The 20,942-nt window shown below is 35.1% G+C and overlaps 2 protein-coding genes across 3 annotated transcripts in view; one reads left to right on the forward strand and one right to left on the reverse strand.

Moving 5' to 3' along the window:
* LOC111058064 overlaps positions 1 to 20,942 on the reverse strand; it is a 1,079,251-nt gene that overhangs the window by 890,796 nt on the left and 167,513 nt on the right. The gene's annotated exons all lie outside the window — the stretch shown is intronic.
* On the forward strand, positions 123 to 5,790 carry LOC111043592. The gene is made up of 3 exons (XM_039441989.1): positions 123 to 165; positions 538 to 1,059; positions 5,716 to 5,790. The coding sequence occupies exons 1-3, from the start codon at positions 130 to 132 to the stop codon at positions 5,788 to 5,790; spliced, it is 633 nt and encodes a 210-aa protein (XP_039297923.1). The 5' UTR covers positions 123 to 129.

Raw genomic sequence — 20,942 nt, forward strand, 5'->3', positions numbered from 1 at the left:
AGATCAAGTGATCCAGTTTGAACCACTTTTATGAGGTTCTGAATGCGCATGTGTCAATTTCGATACATTGTCTGATTGCTAGAACCATCTAGCGGTCACTAAGAGAACTATTCCGACTACAATGTCAAAATGGAGGACTGTCCACCCAAACCAGGTGTACATAAGGTGAGTAAAATTCGTATATTTATTATATTTCTCACTTTGTCAACTATGTAGCATTCTAAATTGATAAATAATGTTTTGAACAATTATTTTCAGCATAGATTACTGATATATCAGTGAAAATAACCTCACAACAAGAAGTGCAAATTGAGTGTATCCAAATAGATACATCGCCAAGCCAACTAACTAATTCTGCTTGTCGAAGCTGTATCCATTTGGATACATTGCGAAGTCCTCGCATTGTTATAAAAATTTTAATTCAATCATATATTGATATTTATCATTTTTATTCACATTGCTGTTAATTATCTCTTTTCTTTTCTAGACTTTTATGTTCATTATTATAATTTTTACATGAATCTGTTCTCATTTCAGAGGGAACCACAGTACAGAGGACGCACGCATAAAATCGTCGAACTGGCTCAGCTCACCAATGTGTTCATTCCTGATCCAGCTATTTCCGAAGAGAGTGATGTGGAGGATATTGGAGAATTGCAAAATCAATTCCAGGACCAAGATTCTGACAACAGTTCAGTTCCACCATCATTGAATTCATCTCTACAAGATTTATTGGCTCAGTTGAAAGAAGAGGATCAACAAGGTAATGATTTATTATCCAAACTCAATATTCATGATATTTTGGAAGAGGAACCCTTCGAAATAGTTCCTGACAACGTGCAAGCTTCATCTAATTCCAACCGTAACAGTAACTTTGGAATGGAGTTCAACAAAATAATTGGGCCACATGATAAAATGTCAGCTTCATCCAGTTTCAATATAGGTGACAATAGATCCATCACAAGTGCTTCTACATCCACCTCTTCATCTCTCAAACGAAAAAGGATAAATGGCAAAAAAGCAAAAACATCAGCTAAGAAAGGGACAAAAAAAATAAAGGTACCACCAAAACAGCCTTGCAAGAATACTTTTAACTTCACCAAGGATCCATTCACGGGGAATGTTGATAATATTTTAGTAGATAGATTGATGTGCCACAAAATATTCTCTCAGAGACAGAATATTTTTGTAAAATGTTCTCTGGAGACATATTTGAAGTTATTGTTTTGAGAACAAATCAGCGGTCTGTTCACGAGACTGGAGTTTCAATAAATACGTCAAAAGCAGAGATCAAGGATTTTTTAGCAATTCACTTGTTTATGGGAGTCATTAAATTGCCAGCTTATGTGGATCATTGGAGCAGGGCATTCCGTGTTTCCAAAATTGCAGAAATAATGCGTCTAAAACGTTATCAGAAACTAAGAAAGTATATAAGATTTGTAGACCCTACTGAGACTTCGAATGAAAGGTACTTCAAGATAAAACCGATTCTTGACATAATTAGGCGGAATTGTCACAGTATTGCAAATGAAAAGCACCAGTCGATAGATGAAATGATGGCACCTTTCAAAGGAACATGTGCTGGATCACGAAAACAATACATCAAATCAAAGCCCCATAAATGGGGGTTTAAAATATTTTGTTCGATCAGGTGTTTCTGGAATCGTCTATGACTTCATTGTTTATGGAGAAGAAATTTCATTGCCAGCAATAGAGGAAAACTTTGGACTTGGAGGGAAAGTTGTACTCAAATTATGCAAGACCATCCCTGAGCCTTGCTTGACTGCAATCTATTTTGATAATTTCTTTACTTCTTTGGAACTATTGTACTACCTGAGAGAAACATATGGAATCTTAGCACTTGGCACAATTAGGAATAATCGACTTCGTGGATGTGAGATTGGCATGAAAGAGAAGAAAGCAGAACGAGGATCTTCTATTGAAGAGGCTGACAATGAGAAGAAAATTGTTATTGTAAAATGGACTGATAATAAAGACGTTCTTCTGGCAAGCAATTTTGTTGGGAAACAACCTCTTACTACTGTAAAACGTTTTTCAAAAGCAGATGGAAGAAAAATCGATGTCTCTTGCCCAAAAATTGTGAAAGAGTACAACAAGCATATGGGTGGGGTTGACTTGTCTGACATGCTTATCTCACTGTATAGGTCAGGCATCAAATCCAAACGTTGGTACTTATCTCTTTTCTCTCATTTATTAGATCTATGTGTGAACAATGCTTGGTTGCTGATGAGGAGAGACTCCACATTGCTAGGAAAATCATGCATCCGATTGAAGGAGTTCAGGGCAAGAGTAGCGAAAGGACTGGCAAAAAAGGACAAGCCTTCTAGAATGACGACTTCACCTCCAGCTCCCAAAACTTTTATCGAGACACCATCTGTACCTCGCCCAGAACCAGAAGTCCGAAATGATGGTCTACATCATTTTCCTGAGCGGGTAAAGAAGGGAAGATGCCGGCTCTGTGTAGGTGGACAAACAAGAACAGCTTGCAACAAGTGCAATATGCACCTCTGCCTCACGTCAAAGAAGAACTGTTTTCACATTTTCCACAATAAAAAATGATTGCTTGAATAACAAAAACATTCATGGAACTTCCATTATATATGTTTTAATGATTTTAAATATTTCATTATTCAGAATATGAACAAGAATAAGAACACTTTTCTCATATTTTTATTTTTTTACAAATATTGTAGTTTTTTATTCTCGCTGTGCAATTTTATATTTCTACAATTTTACTTTTTGTAAAAGTTATAACTTGAATAATGTATTAAATATTATTATTGGTTTTCATAACCATTGGCAATTGATTTACACTTATTTATACCTTTTAGTACACTTGAAGAATATAAATTGTATTCAATTGAATACATACTTAGCCGAGACTTGTTTCTAGCAGTATTGGCAATGTATCTATTTGGATACATACTTAGCCGAGACTTGTTCCTTGCAGTATTGGCAATGTATCTATTTGGATACACTGGAAAACAGCTGATTCTGAGAAAATAATGAAAAACTGAGACTGCTAATGTGTTTATTAGCCTAAATGTTGCATCCAATCCTAATTTCATTGATTTTGGATGATGGATTTGTGTTTGCCAATCCAAGGGTGTCAATCCGTGTCAATGCACACTGTTTCAAACAGAGCATATCAAAATCATCACATTGTAGAAGAGTCTGATGAAAACTCTTCAGTTGAAGGTCAGCTCTCCACATTAACCAAACATATGAACCTTTTGACTGAAAAAATGACCTCACTTACTGATCATTTTTCAGAAACAGGCAAGGACTCGAAGAATTTAACTTAAATAATTGTACAAACAATAGACCTTTCGAGTCTATCCTATTTTATTGACCACAAAAACCGCAAATGGCTAATAGATACAGACTCCGAAAAAACTATATTCACCCGAGCATTCTTACCAAAGATGAGCAACTAATTAAGAAAGATTTTATAGTTAAGACCGCCACAGGGGCAAAAATGGGTCACAATTTTATAAAATTTGACACTTTTCAAATTTTCAAATTTCAAATTCAAATTTTCAAATTGAGTTTATTCACAGAAATCATTACAAATACAGTACACATGTATAAATAATATAAATACTTGTGAATTTTCCCCACATAGACAAGTCTGTGTGTGGGGAAAGAGTTCTAATGAAAAAAAAATTGATACTAAAAAGAAAATTATAAATATTTACAATACAGTACAATTTGAAAAATAAAAGTTTGTTAAATGTAGTGGAGAAAGTATATGCTTTGAATTGAAGTAGTACAATATATATATTATGGTATATAGCTTGAACATGGCACACAAAATAAAATTTAGAACTTGAACAATGATAAATTATGAGCAATATATTGATGATATATATACTTTCATATATATGATGATGATAGATAAGATTTTTATCTAATTCACATATATGATGATGAATACAAGAAAAATATATACATAGCATCAAAACCGGTAAGAGGAGTAAATGAGCTGATCAGCGACATCCCTGCCGGCTTCAAATAACCACATATTTAAAAATCGTTTGTATATGTTAAGGCTAAGGGGTTCTATTTGCTTTATGTAGGCGGGTATATTTCTATAAAGAATGTGGCATATGTAATGACTATTAAATCTATTGCAATTGCTAACTAATCTGGGTTGTAGAATTCCAAATATATTCATATTTCGTGTTTGATAGGGATGGATAAGAGGATTAAATATTGCATTTTTATTACTTCGGATGAAAATTAAAAGTGATTTTATGTATAGCTGTCGCACATCAAGGACCTGAAATTCTTGATAGGCCAGTTCAGTCGGATAGCGACTATCCTGGTTCAAGCAAGTCTTTATGATTGCTCGCTGTGCAATTCCGACAGCTCTCAAAGTGAACGAGGATGCTCCACCCCAGGCCAGGATTCCATAATTTATAATTGATTGAACATAGGCGAAGTATGTCCTTCTCAATTGATTGACTGAAAGAACCTCCCTCAACTGTCGAAAGGCATATATTAGTCTACGAATGCGACATTTGAGGTATTCCATATGAGGAGTCCAACAAAGCCTGCAATCTATGAAGACTCCAAGATATTTGTATTTTTCCACCTGTTCAAGCGTCTCACAATTACAGGTAAGTGACAGGTGGTCATTACATGAGTGAAGCTTGAGACATTCTTGAACTGGCATACTATTTTTCATAAAATATATTGGCAAATATTTGGTTTTAACAACATTGAGTGTGAGTTTATTTTGATCGAGCCACTTCTTCACATGTAAAAGGTCTTTTGAGGCCTCACTGAAGGCGTCCCGCCAAGTACGTCCACAGGAAACCAATGCAGTATCGTCGGCAAACAGGAACAGTTTGCCATTCAACTGCAATTTACTTATATTATTTATATAAATTAGGAATAGTATAGGACCAAGTGTGCTTCCTTGTATAACTCCATAATCAACGGGCATAGAGTCACTACCAATTCCATTTATATAAACTGACTGTTTCCTGCTCTGGAAGTAACTCTCAAACCACCTCAATGAACCATCTCTGATTCCATAGAGCTCCATTTTTCTCAAAAGCTTCAGTCTATCCACAGAGTCAAATGCTTTTGCAAGATCTAGAAACGTGATTAAAACATGTTTCCGATCTTCCACCCTCTGCGTGATCTCTTTTGTTATATCAAACAGAGCATGTGATGTATTTTTATCCATTCTAAAGCCATATTGATTATTTGCTATGACGTTATTTGTTTCTAGATAATTCTGTAATTGGTTTTTCACTGCTTTTTCGAGGATCTTTGAAAATATGCTTAGCATAGAAATAGGTCTGTAATTACTTATAAGATTTTTAGTGCCAGATTTAAAAATAGGAATGACTTTTGCCATTTTAAAAGCATTTGGAAACTGGCCTGTTCGGATACTGACATTAATAATGTGAAGAAGAGGCTCAATCACCACGTCAATGTGTTCTTTTATGAATTTTGAATCAATGTTATCAAGCCCCGGAGCAGAGCCACCACGCATCCCCTTCAAGATCTCCCGGATGTCCTGTTCGTCAAGTGGTTGCAGCCTGAAAGTGGAATTGACAATGTAATCATCATCATTTACCACTTCAGGGCCCCTTTCAGGAATTGCATCAGCCAATTCAGCACCTACATTTGAAAAAAAATTATTAAAGGAGTTACCTATTTCTTTTATTTCTAAATCAGAAGGTGCGCCCCCCTGATGAAACTGCGCCAAGGGGAATCGCTCAGCTGAACCTGGTCTACAAGCCAGCTCATTAACTATAGACCAGAATTTTCTAGAATCACCCCCTACACTATCCACCTTATCCTTATAATAATGTATTTTAGCATTCTTTATAGCGACATTGAGTGCGTTCCTATAAATCCTGTACTCCTCTTTCAATCCCACATTAAACGGCTGCCTCAACACCTTTTTGCTCAATTTGTCTCTATGTCTTATTGAATTAATAAGCCCCTGTGTAATCCATGGTTTAATCTTTCTATTCCTGGCTGAAACTAATTTAATTTGTGTAAATCGTTCGATTGTTGATGTAATTTCATTTATGAAAGTATCAGCACAGTAATCAACGTTGTCTGTAACAGCAGTGATACCACCCCAATCTTTTTCTAACAGATCGGCCGCAACATTATTCCACTGGGTCACTCTGTATGTAGGTATGGTTGGCCGACAATTGTTCGAGTCTACAGGCACCCCGGAAGCTAATTGAATAAATGTCGGATAATGGTCAGTTATAGCTGTTTCCATAATTGCAGATTTTATTTCCATATTTCTATCATTTTTTACAAAAAAGTGATCGATACATTTCGAAATGTTTCGAAACATTTTGCACTCGACTCATAGTTCCTTTGCAAGTATTTCCTTTTTCCAATAGCTATGATGCATTATTGGGTTGCGAAACATTGGAACAACTTAAAGCCTCCGTTAATTTGTCAAAAATGCAACTTGAATTCGAAAATGGTATCTTCATTCCCCTCAAACGTGAAAAAACTAAAATTTACCTGAAACGAGGATTGCATAAATACAAATTTCCCGTAAAAGGTAACCTCAAATATGGAGTCGTTTAAAAAATTGAAAATAATGATTCCACAATTGAAGATTCCCTCGTACAAATTGATGAACAATTTACATTATTGTCTGATTCATGCCAACCAGGACAAGACTGTTTATCTTGATCCACTTGACATTGAAGAAGTGCATCGTGTACTCAATCATGGAATAATACCTGATACAGAAAATATCTCGGTCTCTAGCCTCGATATGCAGGAATTGTTCCACTCTTTTAGTGAAAATACATTAGATGTAATACGCAATGAAATACCCTCTCTAATTCGTACATCTCACATGAACGAAGAAGAAAGAGAATTTATTATGGAATTGTTATCAGAGTTCCCTGTAATGATTAAGCGTGGACACGACTGTCTAACAAGCACTAATCTTCTCCAACATAGAATTAAAACCAAGACTGACGATTATATCTATACCAAGAACTATCGCTACCCCGAATGCTATAGAGAAGATGTTAAAATTGAAATTGAAAAACTCTTGAAGAACAAGGTCATTCAACATAGTAATTTCCCGTACAATTCCCCAATTTGGGTTGTCCCAAAGAAAAAAGATGCGTCCGGTAAGCGTAAAATCCGCGTAGTAATCGACTATTGTAAGCTTAATGACATCACTGTGAGTGATAAGGTTCCCACTCCCTAACATAGAAGATTTATTCGGAAAAATCGGAAAAGCTACATACTTTTCAGCGATAGATTTGTCAAAATTGTCAGGTTTTGACCAAATTGAAATGGATCCTGAATCTATCCCAAAAACCGCTTTCTCCACAGAAAATGGTCATTTTGAATTTCTGCACATGCCTTTCGGTTTAAAAAATGCCCCTCCGACTTTTCAAAGAGCAATGAATCTGATTTTCTCAGACACACCCAACGTCCTTGTCTACATGGACGACATAATTATTTTTTCAGACAGCCTTTCCGAACACAAAAAGCATCTTCGGACGGTATTACAAAAATTGAAAAATCACAACCTTCAAATTCAGTTAGATAAAACCGAATTCTTAAAATGAGAGCTATTGTATTTAGGGCACATAATTTCGAGTGATGGCATACGCCCTAATCCAGAAAAATTCAACGCTGTAAAGAACTTTCCAATACCTAAAACACCTAAAGCAATTAAACAATTCTTAGGTCTCACTGGCTACTACCGTAGAATGATCCATAATTACGCGAAAATTGCTAAACCTCTTACGCGTTGTCTTCACAAAGATGCAAAAGTCGATCCCACAAACAAGGAATTTTTAAATGCTTTCAGAACTTTAAAATCTGCATTGCAAAACGAACAAATTCTCAGACTTCCAGACTTCTCAAAAAGCTTCACACTCACCACAGATGCAAGCCAATTTGCTATTGGAGCAGTCCTGTCGCAAAATTTTGAAAAAACGATCTCCCTATTGCCTATGCCTCTCGCACTTCAAATAGGTCAGAAGAAAATCTCTCTACAATTGAAAAAGAATTTCTTGCAATCGTATGGGCATGTAAACATTTCAGACTATACCTATACGGCCGACGTTTTGTATTGAGAACTGATCACAAACCTCTTGTTTGGTTGAAGAGTCTGAAAGAACCCAATTCAAAACTATTACGATGGCGACTCCTATTAGAGGAATTTGATTTCGAAATTCAATTTTTAAAGGGTAAAACCAATTTTGTGGCCGACAGTTTGTCTAGAATAAAACTTGACACGCACGATCTTTTAAATATTGATGACTCTGACGACCTTGCCTCAGTTCTCCAGGATTTCATTGATGACTACTGTCCACCTGAAATTCCCAATAATGACAATGTAAGTACTCAAACGGTACACAGTCAACTTAGTTCAGATAATAATCATATTGCAATCATGGATGAGGACAAGATCGTTAATGTTGAACACAATCAAATAATTATCAAACGAGGTACAGACGATCCCACATTCCAAAAAATATTTAATAAGAATCGGCTAACCATTTATTTCGACACCTTTTTCGATCTAGATTGTATGCTTGCTATTTGCCGTGAATATCTAAGACTGAACACAACTTATGGACTTTTTTATAAAGGAACAGGTATACTAGAACGCTCATTTACAGTCTTTCACACACGGTTCACTTCCTTGATTCGCGAACACTTTGCGACCATTACCATTAAAATATATTCTAAGTTCGTTATTGATGTTACTAAACTGATGAGCAACAAGAGATTATTGCACAACACCATGTAGGTAAAACATGCCATCGAGGTATTAATGAAAATCTCGCAAAACTTAAACAGAAATACTACTGGCCATGTATGACTGATGATGTTAAACTTTTCATAAACCAATGTACTACCTGTGCACAAACTGAATACGAACGCCACCCAATTAAAGAGAAGTATCAAATAACACCTACGCCGACTAAACCATTTGAAAAGCTTCAAGTCGATACGTAAACCTTCAAACAAATGAAAATCTTAACTATAGTCGATTGCTTTTCAAAGAAACTAACGACATTCCCCCTAGAAACTCTCAACTCACATGAAATAAATAAGACCTTCATTCAATATCTCTCCTTTTTCCCATGCCCCTCCGAGGTTCAATCAGACAATGGACGAGAATTTGATAACCACAGTTTCAAACAGCTTCTTCATCTTTATGATATTGAACTCCATCTTACAACACCCGGTCACCCAGACTCTCAAGGCCTAATTGAACGCACTCATTCTACCCTAGGAGAAATACTCAACACAGTACTCCTTGAGAAACCTAATATTAAAACAGACGAAGCGTTACTGATTGCAGTGACAGCCTATAATAATTCTCTCAATTCCACACATAGTATGACACCTTTCGAAATGACGTTTGGTCACGTAAAACCAGCGCCAACCCCTATTGCAAATGACATACTCGAAGAACAAGTCTACTCTCATTTCGACAAATTGAAAACACTCCACAAATTGATTAGAGATAAAGTAGTTTCGGAAAAAACAAATAGAACTAATAGACTAAATGAATCCAGAGAAGAAACAACCGATTTGCCAAGTCAAGTCATTCTTCATCAAGTCAACTCATAATAGAAAAGAAAAACCGAAATATTTCGAAGCTAAGGTGAGAGGCCCAAGACAGGCAACATCTCAGAATAAACGCGAACCTTTCAAAATCCACCCTAAACGTCTTAAAAGACCTCGGAAGATCATTAAGAAATCTAAGAAAGAAAATCTAAGAAAGAAATCTAAGATCATTAAGAAAGAAATCTACTGTTACAGATGCTGACCAGAATGATGCTGATAGGCCTACTGCTAGCCCTATTAATCAAACTCAGAGTCCACGGATATGAGCTCACGGATTTAACAAATACAGCCGGAGCAATCCCAATTAAAACAAGTAGCGATGTTTTTCCTAACACATCTCATGCACATATTCACGCTATAAATATAACAGCTCTAGGTTACGAAATTGACACACTTTTCCTAAATGCTAATTCTCTAACCAACTCTTCTATCGATAAAACGCTCCTTCAAACGCTATTTCAACATTTCACTTACCTATCCAATAAAATGGAGCATGTGAAATCTTATAAAACGCAAAGTAAACACAAACGAGGTATTTTCAATGGTCTAGGAACAGCAATATCTTGGATCACAGGTAACATGGACGCTAATGACAAAGAACATTATAATTCAATTGTCAGTGAAATAGAAAATAATGAACAGATAATCCAGAAAAACCTGGACTCACAAATTATTTATAATCATAGGTTAACAGACAAATTTAATGACAATATGAAAATTATTCAAAGCAACAACTTTACTGAAAGCCTCACATGAAATCAATGTCATTGAACGTCTTCAACAATATTCTCTTCTATTAGCAAGTGTGTCTCTTCTTGAGCTTCATGTAAATAATATTGTAGAAAGTCTGGAATTTTGTAAAAAGAATATTCTACATTCTAGTATTTTATCTTGCTCAGAAATATCTTCAATAATTTTAAATACTCCGATGCCGATAATTTGGCATCACGAGACGCTTCCGTGCTATGGCAGATCTCAAACGTGCATTGCGCACTTGGTAATGATTTATTGACTTACTTCATTCAAATTCCTGTTGAAACCTTGTTATTAGATTCTTATTTTATTATTTCGTATCCAATTACGCCCAACGCAAAACTGACAGATTACAGAGAGTATACAATGAAAATCAACAAATCTATTGTATCCTATTGTAAAGGCGAATTGTATGTTCTAGACGATTGTGTTTTAATCTCCAATACTAGGTATTGTAATAAGCTTGATAGGTTAGATGATCCATGTATTTTAGATTTATTTAGTAATAATGAATTGAAAAATTGTGAATTAATCTCTTTGCAAGCGACTTGTGGTTTTGTAAAATATATTGATAGCATTAGTAGCTACTTAATCTATAAGAACAATAATGTACGATTGTGTGTTAATGGTAGTGAACAATTGATTAATTTGCATAGTACTTCACTCTTACATGTTACGTTAAATGAAAAAATGTGTGGCTTCAATACTCCAACAGTTTACAAGGACACTTCACCACTTGTTATTTCAAAATTTCCGGCTCACCTGAAACAACTTGATGTTAAATCCGATATAGGCCAGTTTCACACGGCAGAGACCTCGCTCCTGGAATATCATATTACTGAAGATCATATTTCATATTTTGCAGCTCTCCTGTACTTTCACATGGGGATCTTACGAATAAGCCGTCAGATCTAACAACTACGCCGCCGTTTGCTCAAAGTTATGACTCATCACTTTTTCTCAAAGTCTAACTTCCTTAAAAATATAGATAGAAGATTTCTGATTTCGGATTTGGATTCAGCGACCCCAAATTCTTTAAAGCGTAAGTCCCAATTTCAAAAATACCCGAAAACAAGGGAGTTATAGCTGTTTTTAATATAGCTTTCCATTATCATATGATTATATAGTACGTACTAAGATAAATAATACTCCTGCCTCACAAAGGGACAGGCAAAGGTTTTAAGAAGTTTTTGAACACCTGAGAAGTTTATACATAAACATTTTCAATTTTTAAAAGTTCTAGTTTTCCAAAAAAATATTGAACCATGAAAAGATGAATCCAAATATGAAATCATAAATCATCTCCACTCATCACCCAATAAAATAGGAGGAAAAGGAATGTTGTACAGTAAAATTCACTGAATTTCAATTGTCATTCAACAATCCAATTTATCAGGTTCAAATCATTGAATATCACTTTAAATTCCCAGCAATTATTGACTATTTCTTTTTACAATCAGAAAAATCTATTATGAACATACAGAATAAACATTGTGCTGATCTGAATCGATCTATGGTAATAATAGGAATTGAAAGAATAGAAAATGTCATGGCATTCCAAGTAGTGATGTCTGTGTATTAGAACTGCTGAGTTGATAATGCATAGTGAAAAAAAGTCATGAATAGCTCAGACCAGCCTGGCCTGTGATGAACCGGTATAAACAATTCATAGAATTCTTAGAATTCATAGGAACGGTAAAAAATCAATTTTACGAAAATCTATGTACATGTAACTGGATTTAGAAGATCAATACGATAATGTTCTCTATCACAATTTAATCATAGAAATATTTAAGTGAAAACGTTGGGCGCAAACCTTCTGCCATGAGGAGACAAATAAATTTATGTAAAGCTTGATAGCTTGAATTCTCCAGTGATCTGATATTTGTTACACGTTTCTATTCTAAGACATAATATGCCCTAATTTTTAATGTTTCTTCAATCGGCAGGAGAACTTTGGTTTTTCAAAGTTATCTTACTCCCTTATTTTGGGGTATTTTCAGAAATCAAGATAAATAACCTACCAAATTTCCTACACAAATACAGTGTAAGTTGTATTATAATAGCTACAGTACTTACGTACTGTATAGTACAGTACCTGTTCGTTTTTACCGTATAATTATATGATAATAGAAAGCTTTATTAAAAACAGCCATAACTTCCTTGTTTTCGGATATTTTCGAAAACGGGACTTACGCTTTAAAGAATTTGGGGTCGCTGAATCCAAATCCGAAATCAGAAATCTTCTATCTATATTTTTAAGGAAGTTAGACTTTGAGAAAAAGTGATGAGTCATCCTTTGAGCAAACGTCGGCGCGTAGTTGTTAGATCTTGCCTCTGCTTGCCTCGAGGGGAAAAGACGTGACAAAACGAGGTTCCTGGATAGGAGTCACCATGTGAAAGACACGATTTGACTCAATGTACTTCGACAAAAAAACGAGAACACTGTTCAGTGTTCAAGTTGCACGTCTCCTATCGTGTGAAAGAGGCCATACAGTTCATTTAGCGAACCTAGGAGATAAACATTTAGACATACTTGAACCAATCATGATTGATGATTCAAATAAATTTTATGTTGTTGTAGGATTAATCTTATCTGTAACAATTGTAATAGTTTTGTTGCTTCTCTATTTAAAGAAATACAGAAATCATAGTAATGTAATTGTACAATCTGTTCCACTTAAAAATTTGCCAAGTCGATTAGTTAGTAGCCTAATATAGAGACTTCAGACCGGTTTTTTTGCACAATCCCCGAGAAATAAGGAAAAATTTTTGCGCAAATCCCCCTCCCCCTCCCACTCCCCCTCTGCGCCCCCCTCTCCTCCCCCTCTCCATCTCCCTCACCTTCTCCCTCTCCCTCTCCTTCTCCCTCTCCCTCTCCCTCTCCCTCTCCCTCTCCTTCTCCCTCTCCCTCTCCCTCTCCTTCTCCCTCTCCCTCTCCCAGTGAGGACGAGGGGGAGGGAAAAAGGGAAATTTCCCTTTGAGGGAAAAATTCCCTACTGTCAAATTAAAGTGAATCCATCTTTTCTCTCAGTCAGATCTTACTTCAGCATCATGAATCTATAAGAACCCAATTCAACTTATACTGACAGATTAAAGTGAATCAATCCCAGTCTAGTATAGATAAGAAACTCTTTTGTAGATGTGCTAAAACCCTATTACTCTTTAAGTTTCTCGTTCTAGAGTTAGTTGCAAGGATCTTTAAATGCAAGGATATTACTTTAAATGCAACCCTAAAATCTTTAAATGCAAAGTGAATCCATATTTCTACTGTCAAATTAAAGTGAATCCATATTTATACTGAGTGAATCCATCATATGCAAGTGTAGTGAGAGTCAACCTTGGAAGATATGCTCAAATTATTCTCTCAGTCAGATCTTACTTCAGCATCATGAATCTATAAGAACCCAATTCAACTTATACTGACAGATTAAAGTGAATCAATCCCAGTCTAGTATAGATAAGAAACTCTTTTGTAGATGTGCTAAAACCCTATTACTCTTTAAGTTTCTCGTTCTAGAGTTAGTTGCAAGGATCTTTTCAAATATTCTTTCCAAATTCATGTTAATGCATAACAATATTAGCTACAACTATTGACAACTGCTTTTTTCATATCATATGCACTTCAAAAAATATTTTCTCAGTCTATATTATGTAAATTCATTTATAATTGTATATAAGTGTAAAAAACCAGTATATATTGTAATCTACACGAATAAAGCATTCTCTCATTAGCTTTATTTATTTATTAGATAGAGCGAACAATACAATAGTTGGAAAAGAAAAAACAGATGGCTCCATGCGTTATCTTCTATTCTCGCTACTGCTTTTTCCTCTATTACGAAAGAGAAATCAATCGTGAGTTCCTTTTTAATCCTGCCTTCCTATACTGCCAGTTGAAGTGAATCCATATTATTCACTTTATATGTGGCTTGCACCCAACTCGAGCCCCCTGGCACGTTGCCGCTTTTTCCTCTATTACGAAAGAGAAATCCAAAGTTCCTTTTTAATCCGTCATTCGTATACTAGTGAAACCATTTATGCTTCTCTCCACGCAGCGATCTCTGCATTACGAATGCCGAGTAAAGGATCATGTCGGTCTCTCCTTTGATCGGTCATACGCTACTGCCAGTTTAAGTGAATCCACCTCAGCAGCTATGCCTTAGTACATCGCTTCTCACAAGTAGCAGTTTGAGATTGCCAGATGGCCCCATGCGTTATCTCCTATTCTCAAATCACCATATTTCTAAATTCCTTTTTTGCTATTATCAACAACGAAATAAGCTATTTTGAACCATCTCTTATCACTGAAAATCCAATGTTCCCGGTTCACACACCTAGCAATGAGATTTTGCTACAACTCTTCACATTCCTGCAATATCAATTATAATTATTCCACTGTCACCAATCTTTAATACTGCTGGCTTTTCTATGATTGAGATAACTACGATAATAAATACAATTGCTGTGGATTGAAGATTCCTACAGCATTCCCTGTTATGACATGTTCTTTATTTTATTTTACTGAGTAGGCTCAATGGAGCTAGCTGAGAGGAGCCTATCTGATTATTTCATTTCGTCAAATCAACACATGTAAGTTCATTTTTACTTAAATTTTCCTCTTCTCCGAGGACAATATTGTTCTCCATGTTAGATCCTTCAACAAGGAAGGATCATTTTTCAAACATGAATCTTGACAGTGTTTTCTATCATCAATGAGACATTTTAATATTTAACCAACCAGAAAGATGCATTTCATTTATTTACAATATTGCACACATACTTGATTTTGATCTTTCTTTGTCAATCTTGTTCTAAGCCTGTTTCATCTGAAGAATCTCGTAAAAAATTCCAGATAAGTTTATTTAATTGTTCTTTTGTTAAATGAGCATTGTTTTCTATTATAACCTTCTTAATTCTATTGATAGACTGTGTAATTATTGCCAGACTACAGTCCAAAACTTCTTTTCATCCCAATTTCATAAAATAAATTGTCCAAATAAAGGTTATGCACATGCGACTTTTCAATTCTTCACTAATTTCCACGTTGAAACAGACACATGAAACAATTGATTTTGAATTTAGAAAGATTAAGATCCGAATTGACAAAAAAGCACTAAAAACTGTAAAATAAATATTAATTACTGTATTGTTCCTCATAAAACTAATGAATAAAGCCGATTAAGATCAATTGAAAAATGATAATCAATTAAGGTTCACCAGAGAGTTATGCAAAACTTTTGTTATAATTAGATTTATGAGAAGCAAACCAGCATAATTAATTTCTCACTATAATCCCTCTCATAAACCACGTACAGGGTATAATCTATAAAGTAAATAAATGAAGATCTTTGATATAATTCAATATATTATGTATATTTTGTAATTCAGTTTAATTAATGAGATACTATACTTACAAAGATTGGGCTATCAATGCGATCGTCACTCACCTATTATGATGGAATCTAGACCACAAATAAACATTTTTTTACAAACAGCATTAAAAAATACATAACAATTTTGAATGTTTTTCAAGGCTCATTTTTGTTATTACATTGAATTCTATGCATACCTCTCTGTTTGTGATCATGAGGTTTACCAGCATGTAATTTTCCAGTTTACTCAAAGCTTGTAATTTTTCAATTGTCTGCCTACGATTTTATTTATTTATTCGTTGATATAATTACAAATCATATGAATATGATCGGGTAGAACAACAGGCACAGTCCAAAACTATTCTGTTCCTTTAGATGAAATGACCGAACATTTTTTCTAAAGGAACAGTATGCTATTCAAAATGTCTATCTATAATGAATTGAACGCACAAATCTGAAGACTTTAACTCAGACTCCACTGATCCATCTCAGTACAGTAGCTTGATGTTGTATCAGCAAAGACAAGATCACTACTAACAGATTAGCTTGCTCTAGCTTATTATTATTATGAAAAGCACACTCTAGCGATACTTTATTGTACTTTATAATATATATTTGGTTACAGTTTGGTTTCATTGTTTTCACAGCATTTTCTCACCTCACTACTCGGTCTCATAAGCAGTTGTGCTCTCGTGAGGGAATCGATCATACCATAGGCCGCTATCTACACCTGTACCATAGACCGCTATCTACACCTGTACCATAGACCGCTATCTACACCTGTACCAAAGACCGCTATCTACACCTGAGAGGAATCAATCATACCATAGACCGCTATCTACACCTGTAGCATAGGCCGCTATCTACACCTGTAGCATAGGCTGCTATCTACACCTCTACACTCGAGGAGATTCACGATATGGATTCTTCTACAACGGAAAGGAATTACAGTGTGTTTATTGCTTGCATGCACTGAGACTGCATAAAGCTCGCACGTGTTGTCTGTCTACAATTATTAATGAAGAAAGACCGTTTAATTATTCTATAATAGTGCCAGCCTACACATAGTTTTACTACTCGGCAACGATGGATCCGGCGAAGTGGTTAGCTGCTGACAACGAATTGGAAGTGAGGTTAAAAAACTGCATAGACTGGTATGATGAGTGTGAAAGTGCAATTCAGAAATCATCTAGTGAAAATTATAGTTTGGCGAAACAATTAAAGGCTATTTTTCTAAGCACAGTTAATTTGAACGATATAAGAGACTATTTGTGCTATTACCGTCCATACAATTTGTCTGTAGATAAATTGATTAAAATTGAAGATGAAGTTATGATGTATTGTTGTAGTGAAATTTTTTAATTCAGATATTTCCTCGAACATTTTGGTTTAGTATCAGTGTAGACTTGATTGAGTGAGGACGCGAGAAACGCCCCCCTCAGACACAACTGTTACAGCTTGACCTTATCAAGAGATACGCCCCCTCAGAGCCAACTCTGTTACAGCTAAGTGCACATTCCTTCCTTATCAATTTTACAGTATAAAGATGTAACAGATTCACTCATCTAGCATTCACTTTAATTTGACAGTAGAGAATTTTTCCCTCAAAGGGACATTATACAGATTCACTCATTTAGCATTCACTTTAATTTGACAGTATAGCATTAGATGGATTCACTTTAATTTGACAGTATAAAGATGGATTCACTTTTATTTGACAGTATAGCATTAGATGGATTCACTTTAATTTGACAGTATAGCATTAGATGGATTCACTTTAATTTGACAGTATAGCATTAGATGGATTCACTTTAATCTGTCAGTATAGCATTAGATGGAGTCACTTTAATTTGACAGTAGAAATATGGATTCACTTTTATTTGACAGTAGAAAGATGGATTCACTTTAATTTGACAGTAGGGAATTTTTCCTCCAAAAAGGGAAATTTTTTTTTCCCTTTTTCCCTCCCCCTCGTCCTCACTGGGAGAGGGCGAGGGAGAAGGAGAGGGAGAGGGAGAGGGAGAGGGAGAAGGAGAGGGAGAGGGAGAGGGAGAAGGAGAGGGAGAGGAGAGGGAGAGGGAGAAGGAGAGGGAGAAGGAGAGGGGGAGGAGAGGGGGGCGCAGAGGGGGAGGGGGGAGGGGTAGGGGGATTTGCGCAAAAATTTTTCCTTATTTCTCGGGGATTGCGCAAATAAACCGGTCTGAAGTCTTTATATTAGGCTACTTTAGTTATACCATAGAGAAACAATAGCGTAAGTAGAAATCCCATGGTATAGGGAGTTTATGTCGTAACTTTTACTGTTATCTCAAGCCGATAGTCCACGTAGTTCTTTCCCTTGAAGCTGTGTAACACTGGTAGTCTCTCATATTGTGCCGTTCATACACTCTCACCCCAACAAAACAGTTAAAATCGACAATAATCGACAGTGATCGACTTGAGATAACAGTAAAAGTTACGACATAAACTCCCTATACCATGGGATATCTACTTACGCTATTGTTTCTCTATGGTTATACCAACTGGACTTTAATACTTTTCCGGTGAACCGAAATATTCTTAGTACGAAATAGTCTTAGTATTCTACGTCATTTTGATGTCACCGGGCATGCGCAGAAGGCCGAAATAAAAATAGTAGTCATGCGCACTGGTCGAAATAATCTTAGTATAATGACATAATCAATGACGTCATTGTGCATGCGCTGTACAGTTCTACACTATCACAGCAACAAGTTAATGCTCACGCACGCGAGTCCGCGTGATCAGTGTTACCAACAGTAGAAACTCTAAACTATAATTTCCCTATGGATTTCTACAGCAAGATTTCTTTCCTATCAAAAGCTTGGCGCAACATCAGATCATTACTGTAGTAACTCAAAAAAGCTGTTTTGTGGGAAAACAGATTTATGTTTTTACTCTAGGGGAATTATCTATTGGAAGTGAACTATAAACAATCAATATTCATTTGATGAATTAATAGATTACTATGGCATTTCTTCCCACCTTACCATTCATCAAATCGATTTTTGAGGCTAAATAATTTCTTTAAAGGAAAATATCTACTTAGTTCAAGTTGATACAGTAATGCATAGGAAGTTGAGTTCAATTTTTCTACTTGATATCATGTGGTGAAATTTAAACAATATAACATTTTAATTTGAAGATTGATTAATTAGTTTATTGATTATATAAGCAATTATTAGTTTTATATTTTATTTCAAATTCAGGGTCATGTTGAGGGTCTCAACCAACTTATTTTTTAATTCCTCACACTAACCTTTCAAATCAACGTGAAGCGACTGTATTTGAATTCACACCATTCTTTTACAATGGATGATTATTATTTTCAAGGGTGCCCAGGGGATGCATATTACATGGGGGGAGAGTTTCTTTATTCAGTGGGGGGAAGGTGCGTTCACCCGTGTTATCATAACAATAATTTCAATCTTTTAATTTGTTCCTTTCAATAGCTTTAATGCTTCACATTGAGTTGTTTGGCTATTGTAAATACCAACCAATATGTGGAATCCAAATGGATACTATAGATATTATAGACTAACATGATACAACATAATTTCGACTTAGATTATATCATCATCAGTATTTTCAATGTCCCTTTGAATGATATTCTATTGATTTGGAATGTTTACTCAAAATCAAGAGGAAGAAGACTTTCAATGATATAGAATGAAACACATGTTGCAATATATTATTATGACAATAATCCAAGGTTATGCTCCACGAAGTTCCATGATGATTTTGCAATTAAATATTCACAATTGCATTTCTTTTGTTATTCCAAATTCTCCAATAACTCAGTTAATTATTGATTAAAATATAATTATATGAGAGATTTTGTATATTATCATTAATAATTAGAGCTTACCCATAATATTAAAATTCATATTCATAATCATATTATGATGACTGCTGCAATAGATTGAAATATCAATATTTCGATATCTTTGCCTTTTCAAGTTTTCTTCAATTTTTAAATGAGAGAGTAAGACTTTTAAAGATACAGAAAAATTTTAAGACTTTCAAGATACAGAGTATTGAATACAGACTTTTGAATATCGATTCCCATTCAAGATGATTCACCGAAGTTTATACTTTTGACTAAGCTTGTACTTGAAATCGTTTTGTATAGGGCCTATGAGATACATAGGTTTCACTCCAATTGAAATTTCGTTGGGTTACTAACACCCCTCCCCCGTCTATGCGTTCTTGAAATTCTTGGGTTCTCTCCAAATCAATGAAATTCTTGTGTGGGGGTCCCAAAAAAGCTAGTGATGTAGTATGACTGACGAAAATTTGTATTGATGGGGGGGAGTGTGTGTAGGAGCTAATTTTTTTTCTGAATCAATGGTGGTGGAGGGGTAAGGGGTCAACCGAGTAAAGCAAGTTTGATAATGATCTTCATGTATTGTGAAAATCATTACTTCAATACTTCAATATCTTTTCATTTAGAACACTTTATAAAACTTTAATAGCCTACACTTGATAATACTCGATAATACTTTAATATACTTAGCAATACACAAAATTATGGTGGAGAGGCTACTGATCCATGACAGATGGCAATCATAAGTGTGGTGATTTAAATTTCGACAATGTATAGGATGTATTGGGCCATCTATACATGGTCGAAGACTCAAATATAGCTCTCTATATAGCTCACTATAGCTCTCTAGAATCGACATCCACGAGAATAACATTCACAATTATTTAAAACTACCATAAACTAGAACTTCGCTTTGCTCTTTGAATAGGAAATAGAATTAGTGTTAAGAAGCCAATCTAATAAATGAATTCTATATAATGAGAAGCCAATTAATTGTGATAGTGTGAAATTGAGTGAGTATATATGAGTATATTGAGTGCATACTGTTCTATTGCTGTTGTTCAAAACATAATATTTGAACGAGCGTGAGCGAGTCAAAGTCGTTGTCCGTCTCTGGGTATGTTCCACAATATATTTTGAACAATTTGATCAATCAAGTTCAAATTTTTAACATATTCTTCTAACCTTTTTATAGCTCAAGTTCGTTGGACAACGAAATCGAAGTTAACAGTCGGGAATAATTGCTTGCTATTTCTACAATTATTATTATTTTTAAATTCGTTTAAAACAGCGTATGCTATTTGGGAGTTATCACACTGGCTGTCCTTTATGCGCCGACATATGATTGC

Source organism: Nilaparvata lugens, chromosome X, assembly GCF_014356525.2.
Source record: "Nilaparvata lugens isolate BPH chromosome X, ASM1435652v1, whole genome shotgun sequence".
Classification (NCBI taxonomy): domain Eukaryota; kingdom Metazoa; phylum Arthropoda; class Insecta; order Hemiptera; family Delphacidae; genus Nilaparvata; species Nilaparvata lugens.